Here is a 14,192-nt window from a genome sequence, read left to right as displayed (position 1 = left end):
CTGGGATGGTTATTGGAGGTTCTCTTAAAGTGACACATTTATTTCACCCATTAAAGGAACATCAACTAGATTTTTTTTCTAGTTGAAGATAAGGAAGATCAAACGAGCTTGCTTTGTTTCAATAGGCAACTAGGGCTATAGGGAGTGGTCCCAGAAATTCATGGCTCCCAACCCTGGTCCCTTGGAGAAAGTTGCCCCCTGCCCGGAAGTCATCAGGACAACGTAGAAGTGAGGAGAGGACAGAAGAAAAGAACTTGGTCCTACCTGAGTTTGAAGAATGGTTAGATAAGTTCTTGAGGGCAAGGATATGTTTTGTTTCTCTCTGTATCCCTAGTACTTATCAAGTGATTGGTACAGAGTAGAATGTCTGAAATAAAGAGAAAGTAGGTCTTGGATGAAAGAATGAATGAGTCATAACTCCAGCATTGCTTAGCCATCTGACCTCAGCTTCTTTATGTATAATCAAATGGCTGTAAGGCACCTTTGAAGGTTCTGCTGATAATTAAGCAAGATTCTGTAAATGAAGCCATTAATAGGGATTCTAGTGCATATAGGAGTTTGTTTCCTTCTCAGCCTTCCCAGGGTTTCTTTAGAAACCTCAGCTTTCTTTAGAAACAGGGAAGGAGTCTGGTAGAGACACAAGCACTGTTCTCTGGAAGCCCCTTGCTAAGAAGTTGCTCCTGATGTCACTCACTCACAGATGGAAAGGCTCCCGGCAGACAGGCCACGCCCATGTGGTGCCTCCTCTAGGGTTTTGTGGCTGATCTGAGATAAAATTTGATTATAAAACAACAGCCAGAGAATGATGGACTTACTCACTTGGACCCCTGCCTTCTGCTTGGAACCTCCATTTTATTAAATGAGATAATAACATACCTTAAATTGGGAGGGTGTGCATAGATGTGGTTGTTGTAAAGTCAATGCTCCTTGTTGAATTCCCACAGAATGTTTTCTCTATGGGGATCATAAAATTGTAAATTCTGTTCTAGCTGGTTATTATACACCAAGGCCTCTTTCCTGTATCAAGACACTTGGGAATGGCCATGCATTCATTTATTCACAGTAGTATCTATATTGAGTACCTAATTTGTGTGTCAGGGACTGTGCTAAGCTCTTGATCAAAAATTCCTGATTTCTGTCTCACATCAACTCAATGAAAAAGGTACAGTTAGTTATTTTCCTTGCACATGTTATTTCCATAAAGCACAAATATCTTGCCCAAAGTTATGCAGCCAGTAAATTATAAAGCTGGGATGCAGAGTCAGGCCTTGGACCTTAAATTCTGAGGTCTTAGGCACCATCATACACCAAATGAGCACCTGCTGACTACCTGATATGCCAAGCACTGAGCCAAACATTGGTGACCTAGACGTGAGGAGTTTCTAGTCTGCAAGGAAGACAGCCATTCATTCATATGCATGCTAATAAGAATCATTTCTTGCATACTAATTAAGAACAATAACACTTCAGCATTTATTCATTCAACATGTCTGCACTTATTGAGTTTCTACTATCTGGGAGATGTAGTGTTGAGAGGTGGGGATTGGGAGGGAGATAAATCAGTGCCTGCCTTGGAGGGACTTCAGTCTAGAGGGGAGAAAGGCTTTCAAACACATGCACCTATGGGGCAGTGATTAATAATGATAATAATGCATTCATTGTAGGGCAGCCATGCATCTCACGACTGAGCTCTTGCTGTGTTCTAGCACAATTCTAGGTCCTGAGCTCAAAATAACTTCATGTGGGTACACAATGATATGCATCTTTTAGAATTTCTTGTAATATCAAGTGGACAAGATACATTGCATACTTAATGATAATGATATGTTATTGTATATTACATACAGTGTATAATTATTGAACTTCTGCTACGTACCAGCCACTATTCTACAAGTTTTACAGAGTCAGCTCATAACTCCTCACCACAATCCCAGGATGTAAGTCCATTTATCATTTTCATTTCACAGTTGAGGAAATCGAGGCCTAGAGAGGTTAAGTAATTTACTCAAGCTTACACAGTCGGATTAACAAGAGAGGCTTCCTTTAAAAACCACAACTACAAATAGCAACAACAACAAAAACTTCGTTTTTAACCCCAACTGAAGTTAAAGTATGCAAATTAACCTGGCATATCATTTTTTATTTATGCCATAAATTATGCAAATTTCCTTTCCTGAAGCCCTGGAAAACTGGCTTGATTCCACATATTTTACATTAATTTCCAAGGTGGTTGGCCCCGAATTAGCTTTCCACTCTGTTAAACCTGCTTTAAAAGGGGGCATAGAAGGTGGAGGCCTGATCAGAAGTCCTTAGGGAATGAAAAGTCTTGGGAGCTCTGTCCTTCTTCCTCTGCAAATTGATTCATAGTTCGGTGGCATACTTCCATATTCAGGGCTGCCACATATGGCAGCATAGGTTGTATACTGCTTAATTCCAAGGGTACCATTCACATACACTGTAGTATAAATAGCTCCCTCTGGAGTTGTGCAGGATAGTAGTCACATGCATTACATTCTCTCTATCCACCCTGCAGAGAGAGGCAAGGGAAGAATGCTATTCTCATTTTGCAGATGGAAACTGAGGCTTGAGGAGATTCAGTGACTTGCTCCAGCATGACACAACACAGAATTGGCAGAGTGGGGATCCACAGTCAGTCCTACCTCAGTCCTAATCCTGTGCTGAGTCCCCCATTCAGAATGCTCACTCTGAGTACATTGTTCTAAACATCTCCTCTCCCTGTTTCCATAACATTAAAACTTTGTAGAAAAAATGGTTACCAAAACCATGCATGGAGCCACATTCTGTGTTCCTACCAACCTCCCTTATTGCTCTTAAATCCACTGTCATCATTCCAGATGAATCTCTCATTGGAAAAGAGGAGAGCTCCTGGGACCCCACCTTGAGGCTTTTCTTCATTTTCCACTCCAACCTGATTTTCAATGCCTGGATCACTTTTAAATGTCTAAATACACGAATTTATGAGGCTCCCTCTTTTCTAGCTCTCTATCACCCACAACTCCTACCCTAAATTATTTTTTCCTAAGTCATTTACCCAAATAATGTGAAGATTGCACATTTTTTGCAAAGGCTTTTGTGTTCTATGTCCAAACACCTTGAGTCATAGCTGAAGACTGCATATCATTCATTCATTGATTCATCCATTCACTCATTTATTCAACAGAATAGCTAAGAATAGAGAGATAATTAAAGTCAACTCCTAACCCCGAAAATTTCATTGTACAGCACAGAGGGAGGCAAGTCAACAGATAGTTACAATGATGATAGGATTCTTCCCAGTTTTCTTGGATGTGATTATCAGACAGGCCACATCTTGATGAATATGAGTCTTACTGGCAAAAGGGTTGCAGAGCCACATCCTAAAAATGAGAAGAGTTGAGAAGCAGCTATCAAGGCCAGCAGTGAAAGTGTGTGAGACACCATCAGTGGTGATTGCTGTATCCCAAGCTTTGGTTTTGTGTCACATGGCATGCTTCCCATACCAGTTGCAGATGACTGGATTACGTATGAAGAACCAACCTATTGCCCAGTTGCCCAGTGCAAAGGACTGGGCAGAAATCATCTGTGCTGTCTCCATGCTGTCCAATATGGCGGCCATGAGCCACACATAGCTACTGGGCACTTGAAACGTGGCTAGTAGGACTGAGGAACTCAATTTTTAATTCAATCTGGTCTTAATTAATTTAAATTTAAATATCTACATGTGGTTCGCGGCTATCATATTAGACAGTGCATACGTGGTGATTGTGCTGGAGAAGCCATAATAGCGAATGGGTAAGTGGAGGTGATGAGAGATCTATGGTGAGTGAGCAGAGGAGTTAGGCAATAGAGAGGAAGCCAGAATGAACAGATGCGTGGGGAGAAGCAGATGCATGCAAGAGAGAAGTGGAGAGAGTCCTGGAATGTTCTTGGCTCAATATTTGCAGTGTCCTTAGAGAAAACCTTCTTATTCTTCAGCTATCCTGAATGAGTCTTTGTTTTAAATGCCTTAGACCCTTTTTGGCTTCTACAACAAAATACCATAAACTGGGTAGCTTATAAGCAACTGGACATTATTCCTCACAGTTCTGGAGACTGGGAAGTCCAAGATCAATGTGCTGGCAGATTCAGGGTCTGGCGACAGCCTGTTTCTTATATATCACAGCTTCTTGCTTCAACATTTCTACCTCTCATGGTGAAAGGGGTAAGGTGTGTCTCTCCATTTTTTTTTAAATACAAGGTCTTGCTCTGTCACTCAGGCTAGAGTGCAGTGGTGCAGTCATAGCTCACTGCAGCCTTGGACTCCTGGGCTGCAGTGGATCCCCCCATCTCAGCCTCCTGAGTAGCTGGGACTACAGGCATATGCCACCACACCTGGCTAATTTTTAGAATTTTTTGTAGAGACGGGGTTTTGCCATGTTGCCGAGGCTGGTCTAGAGCTCCTGGCCTCAAGTGGTCTTCCTGCCTCAGCCTCCCAACTGCTGGGATTACAGGCACGAGCCTCCATACCTGGCCTCAAGCCTCTTTTTTTAAGAGCACTTATTCCATTCATGGGACCTCTACTTTCATGACCTAATCAATTCCCCAAAGCCCCACTGCTAATACCATCAGCAGAGAGGTTGGATTTCAACCTATACATTGGTTTCGGGGGAGAGGACACAAATATTCCAACCATAGCACTATACCACAAAAATCACATTAGAATATACTATTTCCTCTCTTGGAAGCCATCAGTGACCTGAGAATCAGCTCGGTCCATCAGTAAAAACAGCAACTCTTAATTCCCCTCCTCATCCTCATCACTACCACCCACTCCCATCATCTCAGAGTTAAGTGACTTGTTCAAGATCACAGCATTAGGTTTGAACTCACATCTCTTGGACTCCAGGGTCTGTGTTTTTTTTTTTTTTTTTTTTTTTTTTTTTTTTTTTTTATTATGGTGTACGGCTTTGAAGAGCCCATTCCATTTTGGCAACATGAACTCACCAATTTATGACACTAAGCTAAACTGGGAATAGGTGAGACCAGACAAGAAAACTGACACCCAGAGGCTTATACCCACTAAGACTTGTCCTGAGCTTCAGACTCCAGGTGCTATACTGTATCCACCTACCTTGTTCTAATCTCCAGCCCCAAAACATCCCCGGTGTCCACTACTTGCTCCGGGCTGGCACCAACTACATTAGCTATGCCTCACTCAGTCCTTCCCGGCTCTCCACACCCCAGATCCCCAGTGGGTTTCTCAATCAGCCACTATCCATGACCCATGGTGAGAGTGAGGAAGCCTAGGAGGGATACCTGGCCTGGGCCCTGGGTCTCCTTGAGCCTCTTCATTTAACTCTTTCTTGCTTGACTCAAGCCAGATGCTTGGATGGCACCATTCCCAGGTGCAAGCTTATCTGCTTGTGCCTTGAAGATTCAAGTGCCAAGTCAGCAGGGAGGGAGCTATGGCTTGATTTACACTTCTACCAAAGCCTCTTTCATGCATTCAGTCTTCCATGGCCACATAATGTAAATGTCCCATATGGGTAATAGACGCCAGTGGTTTACTGAAAACAGATACCCTTAAAACTTCCATTGCCACACTCCTTGGGTCTCAGGACATAAACTTGAGAGGGGTAGGGATTCCATTTTTCTTGAAAGTAAGTGGAAGTCACTTTAGCATGGGAGTCAGAAGACATGAGTGAGGGGTTCAAGTCCTGGCTCTGCCACTCACAGTTGGGACTTTGAGTAAGCCCTTTCTTGTCTCTGGGTCTCTTTCCCCAATAAAATGAAAATATCAGGGAGAGGATTGAGGCAGATAAGAATCCCAAATAACTGCTAGAATCTGATTAATACTATAGACACCAAGGAAGCCTACTCTAACTATACAACCTCTCTCCCATATCATATTATCCCTGAGAAGTGGGCAGAGCGTAGACCCTCACTCCTATGCAAGGGCTGGTGCCAGCTCAAGGTGACAAAGTGGCTTGACTAAGGATACACATCTAATAAGAAGCAACAGACTGAAACCCAGGCTGCTCTGACTCTAGAGCCTGGGTTTTTATTCACTTTGCTATACTGTCCCAGTTTTCAGCTGGACATTTGCTGTTTTTGCAGCTGCCAGAGACCTAAGAGAAGGCAGATTCTACAATAAGCAGTAGGACATCCAGAAGGTTTCTGCTTTGAAATGAGCTTAGACACAGGGCAAACAATTGCATCCAATATTTCCTTTGGAAAGAAAGATGGCTTTAGTGAGGACCCGATGAATGGCCTATCTTGTGGTTTTGTGTTTGCACAAAGGTTTTTTCTTTTCTCTTTACAAAGTGTATTTCTCTCTTTCTTCCACCTTTTAATCTTTCTTTCTCTTCCTCCTTTTTTGTAGAGTTACGCAGTGATTTCACATCTATTATCTCATTGGTTTTCCTCTACAGCAATCCTATGAGGTTGGACACTATTATTATTCCCATTTTTCAGATAAAAAATCAAGGTTTATACAGGCTGCCTAAGACCACACAGGATAGGAGAGTCAGGAATTAAATTCAGATGTCAGGACTCTAACTTCACCTCCCCAAAACTAAGATTAAGAGGAAAAGTAATTTAACATAATGGGTTGAGAATTTATACTGGATTAGATACAGGCTAAGGGGCATATGAATGAGTAAGATTCAGTTGAGGTTTTCTATGAGTTCATTGTTTAGGGGGAGGGAGTTGTGCAAATTGGCAACTCAGGCATTATCAGTGTATGAATTACCCATAGTAGAGGGATAAAATGTGATAAGGGGCCAAGAGGATCATTCATAATTGGCATAGAGAGGAGAGAAGCAAGAGAAGACTTCACAGAAAAGGAGAATTAGGACTGGGTTATGAAGGATGAATAGAAGTTTACCAGGTTAATAGTAGAACAATAATGGCAAATTTTTATTGAGTGCTTGCAATGAGCTATGAATACGCTCATACATTGATGAGTCTTAACAATCTTGTAATGTAAATCTAATCCTCTCATTTTATATATCAGGCCAAAACAGGCCTAGAGAACTAAAGTAAATAGCTCAAGATCATACTGTTAAAATCAGCCAGTTGGGAATTTGATTTAGTCCTCTCTACACAACCAGCTATGTGCTCCTCTAGGATGACAGTCCAGGCTGCAGGAATAGCATGAGTAAGATGAGAATAAGGCTCACGCACAAGCCATCAAAGCAGGTATGAAAGAGCCTGGGATAAACTGTTTTCTGTCTCAGAAAGCTGACTTCGGACACCTGGCATTTGCCACTAGATGAGAAAGCATCTCCCCTCTTGGAGTCCTGTCAAGCCACCTTGATCTCCAGGCTTGCATCAGCTCTCCATTTCCATTTTGCTCTGTGCTATGTGATACCCACATCTTCATGCCCCAGTATCTAGAACAAGCGTGGGCTTTGGAATCAAAAAGTTCTGGGGTTGAATCCTGACTCCACCGCTCATTGTCCATGAGACCGTGAGCAAGTGCTTGTACCGTTCTGACTCAGCTGCCTTATCTGTAAAATCTAGTTTATCATACCACCTGATAGGAACACATGAGGATCAAATACCTGAATACAGGATAAGCACAAAGACAGCCCCCTGGCACAGAGTAGGCCCACAATCAATGGCAAATAGCAGTGTTATATTTGCTATAACGCTGGCTATAACAAGCCCAGGAAGAAACACATGGGGGTGTTTGAGGTCTTCAGCCTTCCATGCTGGCACTTACTTCCTCAAGGATTGATTTCTTGGTATGTGCAAAGCGTCTTAACTCTCTTGTCCCATCCCCGCCCTGTGAGGACAGCTTGATGAATGTGGTAGTGATTACTGTGATCCATTTTACAGAAGGAAAAATTGAGACTCATAGATAGGAAATGGTTTAGCTTAGGTCCTGAATTTAGGGGCTTACAGAACCAATTTTATACAATGTGAGTTCTCCATTAATGGTTGGGTGACCTGGAAACTTGAGAAATTGCCAACAGTCACATAAACTCAGTGCCAACCAATGAACCAGCTGGACTGCTCACTCTCTTTTATGAGGTCTTCTCCTTTCCTCAACTGGAAAGAATAATCCCTATGTTCATCTTTTTTGGGAACTACTGAGGGTTGGTTTTGGTCTCTGTCCTGTCAGTCTTTGGAGTTTGGTACACTTACCCATCCAGACTATCTGCACATTAATGGTGAAACGGTCTTTCTCACACATTTTATTTAGAAATACAGAAGGACCCAGCTTGGAAGGCACCAAGGATTTAAACCTTACCTATGCATAACTCAGCTTCTCTAAGCCTTGGTTTCCTCATCCATAAAATGAAATGATATTGTTAAAATTAATTAAAATAACCAATGTAAGTGCCTGAGATATAGTAAATGCTCACTAACTGTAATGATTGTGAATTAATTGCCCATAAATAAAATTGTAACCTGTTTTGACTCATTTCAATTTGACCAGCTTTACTTAAATGCTTGCTATGTGTGCCAGGGACTGTGTTAGGCATTGAGTACACATCCCATGCGCATCTGGCAAACACACACCATCCCTTCCTATGAACCATCAGAATCTGCACATGGTCTTGGGGAATGCAGGATATAAAAGGTAGCAGTGGGACTTGATGTTATGATTCTGACACCAGCCTGGATCTGAGGCTGGACTTCAATCCCTTTCTTGGCTTTGTGATGCTAGACACATTGCTTAACCTCTCAGTACCTCAGTTTCCCCAGTCCATACAATGCAGATAACAACTGCATCTCTCTCATGGGCTATTGTGAGAATTCTCTGCACATATCTATATAAAGCACTTATTATAAGGCTTTGCACAAAATCAACACTCAATAAATGCTGTTTGCATTGCTTAAACTCAGTCCTTGCCATGTTCTAGTAAATTATATCACGTGCGTCCACTGACCTCCTCCCAACTCACCATCCTTTTACCCTTTACTCAAAGCAGTCCTATTCCCTGCCCTGCTCCCTATTGTCACAGCCACCAAAGGGATGCTTCTAAGGAACTACAGTAACCAGAGGATTATGCAAACATGCAAATCCACTAAAGCAGTGTTTACCCAGGGCTGTGTGATGCTGTCTGTGCTCAGCAGCTGGGCCTCGCTCCCTTCTGAGAAGATTCCTTCGGTGTCATCACAACCTCTAGTGGACAATAGCGAACACAGCGGCTTAAAGTCCTTTGTTCCAGCTCTCATCTACCCAGCCCGTGAAGTTCAGGGGAGAGCAGGGAGGACAGGCAGGTCCGACAGATTATCTTTTTTTTGAGCGTGAGCATGTGCACCTGCCTACTTTCTCCTCCCACTCGCTCCTCTGTTTCCTCTCTCCAATTCCGCGGGGGTGTGATGTGTTCTGAGAGTGAAGCCTTCAGGATTTTCCCTATCCTACTGTAGAAATTTCTCCTCTGGCTGCTGGTACCTGTCATATCCCCTTCAGGGCCAGTTCAAATGCTACCTGCTCCAGGAAGCCTTCACTGACCACCCCTGGTGAGAATTAAACACATCCACGTGAGGTCCCATAGATCTCCGACATCCCCCCACCAAAGAACTTACCACATGGCATGGATGGTAGTAGTTTACCTGCAGATGTCTCTTGCTAGGCTGCCATTACTGGGGCAGGAGACTTATCATATTATAGTAGTCCAGCACCCAACACAAGGTCTACCGCATGTGTAGTGCTATAGATCAAATGGCTGTGTCCCCCCTAAATCAATATGCTAATGGCCTTATCCCCAATGTAATGACATTTGGAGGTGGAGCCTTTGGGAATTAAATAGGTTAAAATGAAATCATAAAGATAGGGCCCCCACGATAAGGATTAGTTCATTTCTAAGATGAGGAGACCAGGGCTCTCTGTCCCTCATGGCCATATGAGAATTCAGCTAGAAAGTGGCTGTCTGCAAAGCAGAAAGAGAGGTGACAGACACTCACCAGATACTGAGTCTGCTGGCGCCCTGAGCTTGGACTTCCCAGCCTCCAGAAATGTGAGAAATAAATTTCTGTTGTTTAAGCCACCCTATCTAAGGCATACTTGTTATAGCAGGTTGAACTAAGACACATAGGAAGTGCTCAGTAAATTCAAATGAATGAATGAAAGGCCAAATGTCTTTTTCCAGAAGACTTGCTTCTTATGTCTTCTTCCCAACAGTTAACCTGCTCTCCTGCATCCGCTCGATCTCCAGTACCATGAACTCTGATTCCTGATGGTAATATTGAGGTTCAAAAAGAAACAGCATGAGAGTTTGGGAGGGAAGGGTGTCTGCACCAGGCAATGTCAAATTCTCATCTGCCAAAGGTGAGAATACAGGTAACTGGAGCTACTCACTATGCCCTTCAACCCCTTTCAACTTTAGCCTGAATTATCCCAATATTTACACCAATATCTGCTTCATGCCAATCGCAGAGATTTATTTTCTTGGTGTCTACTAATAGGAGCAGTTTGCCCTTTGGAAAGCAGGGAAAGAAAGAAATAAACATTACTTGAGCACCTACTCCGTGCCAGCTGCTTTTACATGCATTATGTAATCCCTGCAACCATCCTTCCAGGCTGGTATGATCAGTCCTCCTTCCCCTGCCCCCATTCCTCAGATGGTGAAATGGAAGTTCAGATAAAATAGTTCTGCTGAAGGCCATGCATTAATAGACAATGGAGCTGGCCTCTGGACCCAGGTCACTCTAATTATGGAGCTACACTTCTTTTCCTGGACTTTATAAATCTAATTCCAGTGCCCAGGTCAGTCAAACTCCCCAGAACAGCCTTGCCACAGCCTCTTGGATGTTTTACAATTTGGCTTCATGAAGGAAACTACAAAAATACAAAAAGGGCAGTTGGATTGACACTTTCTTTGGAGCATTCTCCGGGCTTCTTTTTACCTTTTCTTTCTCTTTTTCACTGCGTGTGTCAAGGGTGATCAATAATTTTTCTTTGAGAAACAGTAATAAAATGTAGTAATCAGAAAGAGGGAGGGGAGAGATGATAGCAAGGCCTCCAGGCTGAGAGGAGCTCCATTCTGCTGACCTTTGGTGTTGCACACACCTGGTTGTTCCACAGGTCAGAATTCCCTTCTCTTCTGCCCTTAGTCGCCAGCTAGATCTTGGAGCGCCCCTAGTGGAGGTCTGCACAGTGGGTATATTGGAGAAATTGTCTCTGGACAGAATAGGAGGGCCAGTAAATCGAGCTCGTTTGAACAGCTTGCAGGAATGGACTTGTAAGCAAAAATAAGAAAATAAGCCACTCTGATCAGAAAATATCCTTTTGCCTTGGAAGGGGAAGGAAAGGAATGTAACATTATTTTCTTAATACCTAACTGAACCATATGAACACAAGATGAATCCCTCAAGCTTAGATACGGTGGCCCCTGGCAGGAACGGGCAAAACTCCATGGAAAATAATGCCAATCCATAATGAAAATAGTCTTTAAGTGAATCTAACCACAACACACCTTAGAGACTGGGGAAGCAGCAAATTTGAGTCTTATTGAGCAATACTGAATTTGCCTTATTAATTCAAGAGAAAAAAAAAGAAATTATACTTAGGCTTTGCAGTCTTAGCACGTAGTTACAATTATTCCCCATGTGCATATCTTAGACAATAAGGAGCCTCTTCAAAAACAAGTTATACTTTATACTTATTCATGCCTTACAGCGAAATGGCCCAGAGAACCACGTGACCTGCATAAGAATGTAGCAACAAGTCCCTTTTGAGTATTTACAAATCCCCTCACTCCACCGCAAGCAGAAGAACTAGTTTGCAACAACGAGTTAGGTGAATGGTTCTCCATCTGACATTAGTGGATGTTGGGCTCTATATTAAAAATAGAATTTATTGTGGAAGGTCAATTGTCTCCAAATGTACCACCAGACTTGGCAATGCTCATTGGCCAATATCACTCCCTCCTTATGACTCAGAGTCAGAACCACACAGTTATTAATGAGCTTTCTGAAGTAGCACATCACTTGACTTTAATTTGGTGGTGACCTGAAGTTAATTTAAAAAACATGCTGGCTAGCCATGGTGTTGAGCAGTTGGAAAAATAGTATGAAATGTCTTAAAAATTAAAACACACACATATCTCCCTCTGCTCTTACAATGTGTTTGAAGCCCGTGAAGGAAACAGAATAGGAAATCCTTGTCTTAGATGACAATTCAATATGTGCCATTAAGACAATTTTTTCCCCCCTGCAAGGTGGTGTATTGGAGAGTGGAGTCCTCAGAGGTAGAACTGCTTTAGAAAATCCAGTAAGCTGCTGGGTAGATTCAGGTTCTTTTTATATGTGTGTTAGTCACAACACAGATTCAAAAGGGGGTGGGGGAGGGAGAGCTGGACTCAGTTCAAGGCCACCAAGCCATTGTTAGAAAGAGACAGCTAATTAAGAAAGGCCATGCTGCGGTGGAAACGATTTGTTTAAACCAAATCTCTTTCCCTATCTTTCCCAGAGAAATTGTCCAGACCTGGTGTAAATTGTGGACATTATTGCCTCATAAAAAAAGGGTGGGGGTTCTTCAATGACATGCTTTGTTAAACAAAAGGTGATGAACAATTTCCTTTGCTCTGCACTCCGGGCTCTACATTTAAAAAGACGGGGAGATAGGGGATAAAATGCCTGATTTATGCTGAGGGGGGCACTCCAGGCCACCGCGAAGGGTTGAAGGGAAAGGGACCCGGAGCCAGGGCCCATGGAGCTGAGAGCTGTCCAGGGCCTTTGGTGCTGAAAGCAGGTGCGCGCGCTGGGGGTCCAGAACTCCCCGGGAAAGAACACCGCCTGTCCCCCAACTCCGAGTCAAGACGGTGCAAATGACAGAGGCGGAGCCCCAGATAAGCACAGTGCCTGCTCTCCCTCTGTCTTCAGCCTGGGCAGACCCTGCAGCTGCCTGCTTTTTTACACGTGAGGAGCGCATTTCTGGGACCTTGCAAGAAGGCCGGGTCCGGTGGCGAACTAACGCTCACATTGATTTTCGGGTCTCCTAGGTGCCTGAGAAAACCCCCAAAGCTCTGAGGGTTAGCTTTGGGTGAGTTAGGCGTTGCACCCCTCTCTCTATCTGGCCCTCTCCCCCACCCATAACTTTTCCTGGGGTACCTTACCGGGGTGGAGAGAGGGTATGGTTCCAGGTCTGAGAAAGAGGAGCTGTCATTCTCTGCTAAACTTGGGCCCCTCTTCCCATTCAACAAACACGTGGTAGATGAAACTAACACCCCCCACCCCCATTCCTAACAGTGATCAGAGATGCTAGGCAGTAAGGGAGAGAGTAGAGGGGAGCCCGTTCAGGTTCCCAGCTGCTAACTAACATCTCTTCTCCCTCCCCTACCAAGTTCTCAGAGCCCTCAGCCCCCTCCACCGGCCTCTGGCGAAAGCCACACCCAAGTCCGGTATCCTGACGCTTGGCTGAGATCGATCCAGGGACACAGACCCTCGGGGCAGCCTGAACCAAAGGAGTCAAGGGTTTCTGAGGTGTCGGGGGGAGCGGCAAATGCACTGTTTGAGTCTAGTCCTCAGTTGCAGGGTGGGTCAGCTGCTCACCCCCTTTCCTGTCCTCTCCCGGAGAGGAACAGAATTATCTGGCACCCAGCCCCGGGTGCGGTTGCAGAGAAGCGCCGGGAATTTGGGGTTTGGAGGCGACCCCACTCCAAGGAGATCCTCTTTGGCTGCAAAGGAGAATCAGCCCCACAGCCGGGGAAGACCGAAAGGGAGCCCGCAGCCGAAGCAGGGAAGCGCCCGAGTCCTTCAACACATCCCCGCCTCCACACTCCCATCAGCCCGGGCCAAGGGGACGTGCGGTTCCTAGCCCCGATTTTGGGCAGCCAACACCGCTCCCCATCCCGGCGGGTGGTGCCTGAGTCGCCCTGGTCAGCCCCGACCCCTGGCTGCCCCGCTCTCCCGGCAACTTTGCCCCCTGCCCGTCCCGCCCCTCGGGGCGCTTACCTCGCTGCAGCGCTGCCGCCGGGCTCCCCAGGAGCAGAGCGAGGAACAGCGAGATCCCGCGGAGTCCCGCGGCGGGCGGCCGGGCCGCGGGCATCGTGGCTGCAGGGGGCGCGGAGCCGCGGGCTGCGGGGCGGGCGGACGGCGCGGGTGCTGGGGAAGGAGGGCGGCGGTGAGCGAGAAAGGGGAAGCGGGAGCGAGGGAGGGGGCCACGGGCCGGGGCAGCTTCCGGAGCCCCCCGGGCGGACGCGCGCTCAGCCCCGCGGTCGCTCTGGCCGAGCTGCGCCGGGCGCGGGCGGGCGAGT

The 14,192-nt window shown here is 45.2% G+C and overlaps 1 protein-coding gene across 8 annotated transcripts in view; it reads right to left on the bottom strand.

Annotated features, from left to right (window-relative positions):
• Positions 1 to 14,192, bottom strand: part of SEZ6L (seizure related 6 homolog like) — a 214,421-nt gene extending 200,229 nt beyond the window's left edge. For 5 of the 8 annotated variants that reach the window (XM_054470080.2, XM_054470081.2, XM_054470083.2 and 2 more), the window contains exon 1: positions 13,891 to 14,192. In XM_054470080.2, coding sequence (XP_054326055.2) covers positions 13,891 to 13,984 — 94 coding nt within the window. In that variant the 5' untranslated portion in view covers positions 13,985 to 14,192. The remainder of the gene's footprint in view (positions 1 to 13,890) is intronic. The other 3 variants (XM_054470082.2, XM_054470084.2, XM_054470086.2) reach the window with 1 other exon arrangement.

This window comes from Pongo pygmaeus, chromosome 23 (genome assembly GCF_028885625.2).
Source record: "Pongo pygmaeus isolate AG05252 chromosome 23, NHGRI_mPonPyg2-v2.0_pri, whole genome shotgun sequence".
Taxonomy (NCBI): Eukaryota; Metazoa; Chordata; class Mammalia; order Primates; family Hominidae; genus Pongo; species Pongo pygmaeus.
This window is presented reverse-complemented; position numbering and strand designations above follow the sequence as displayed.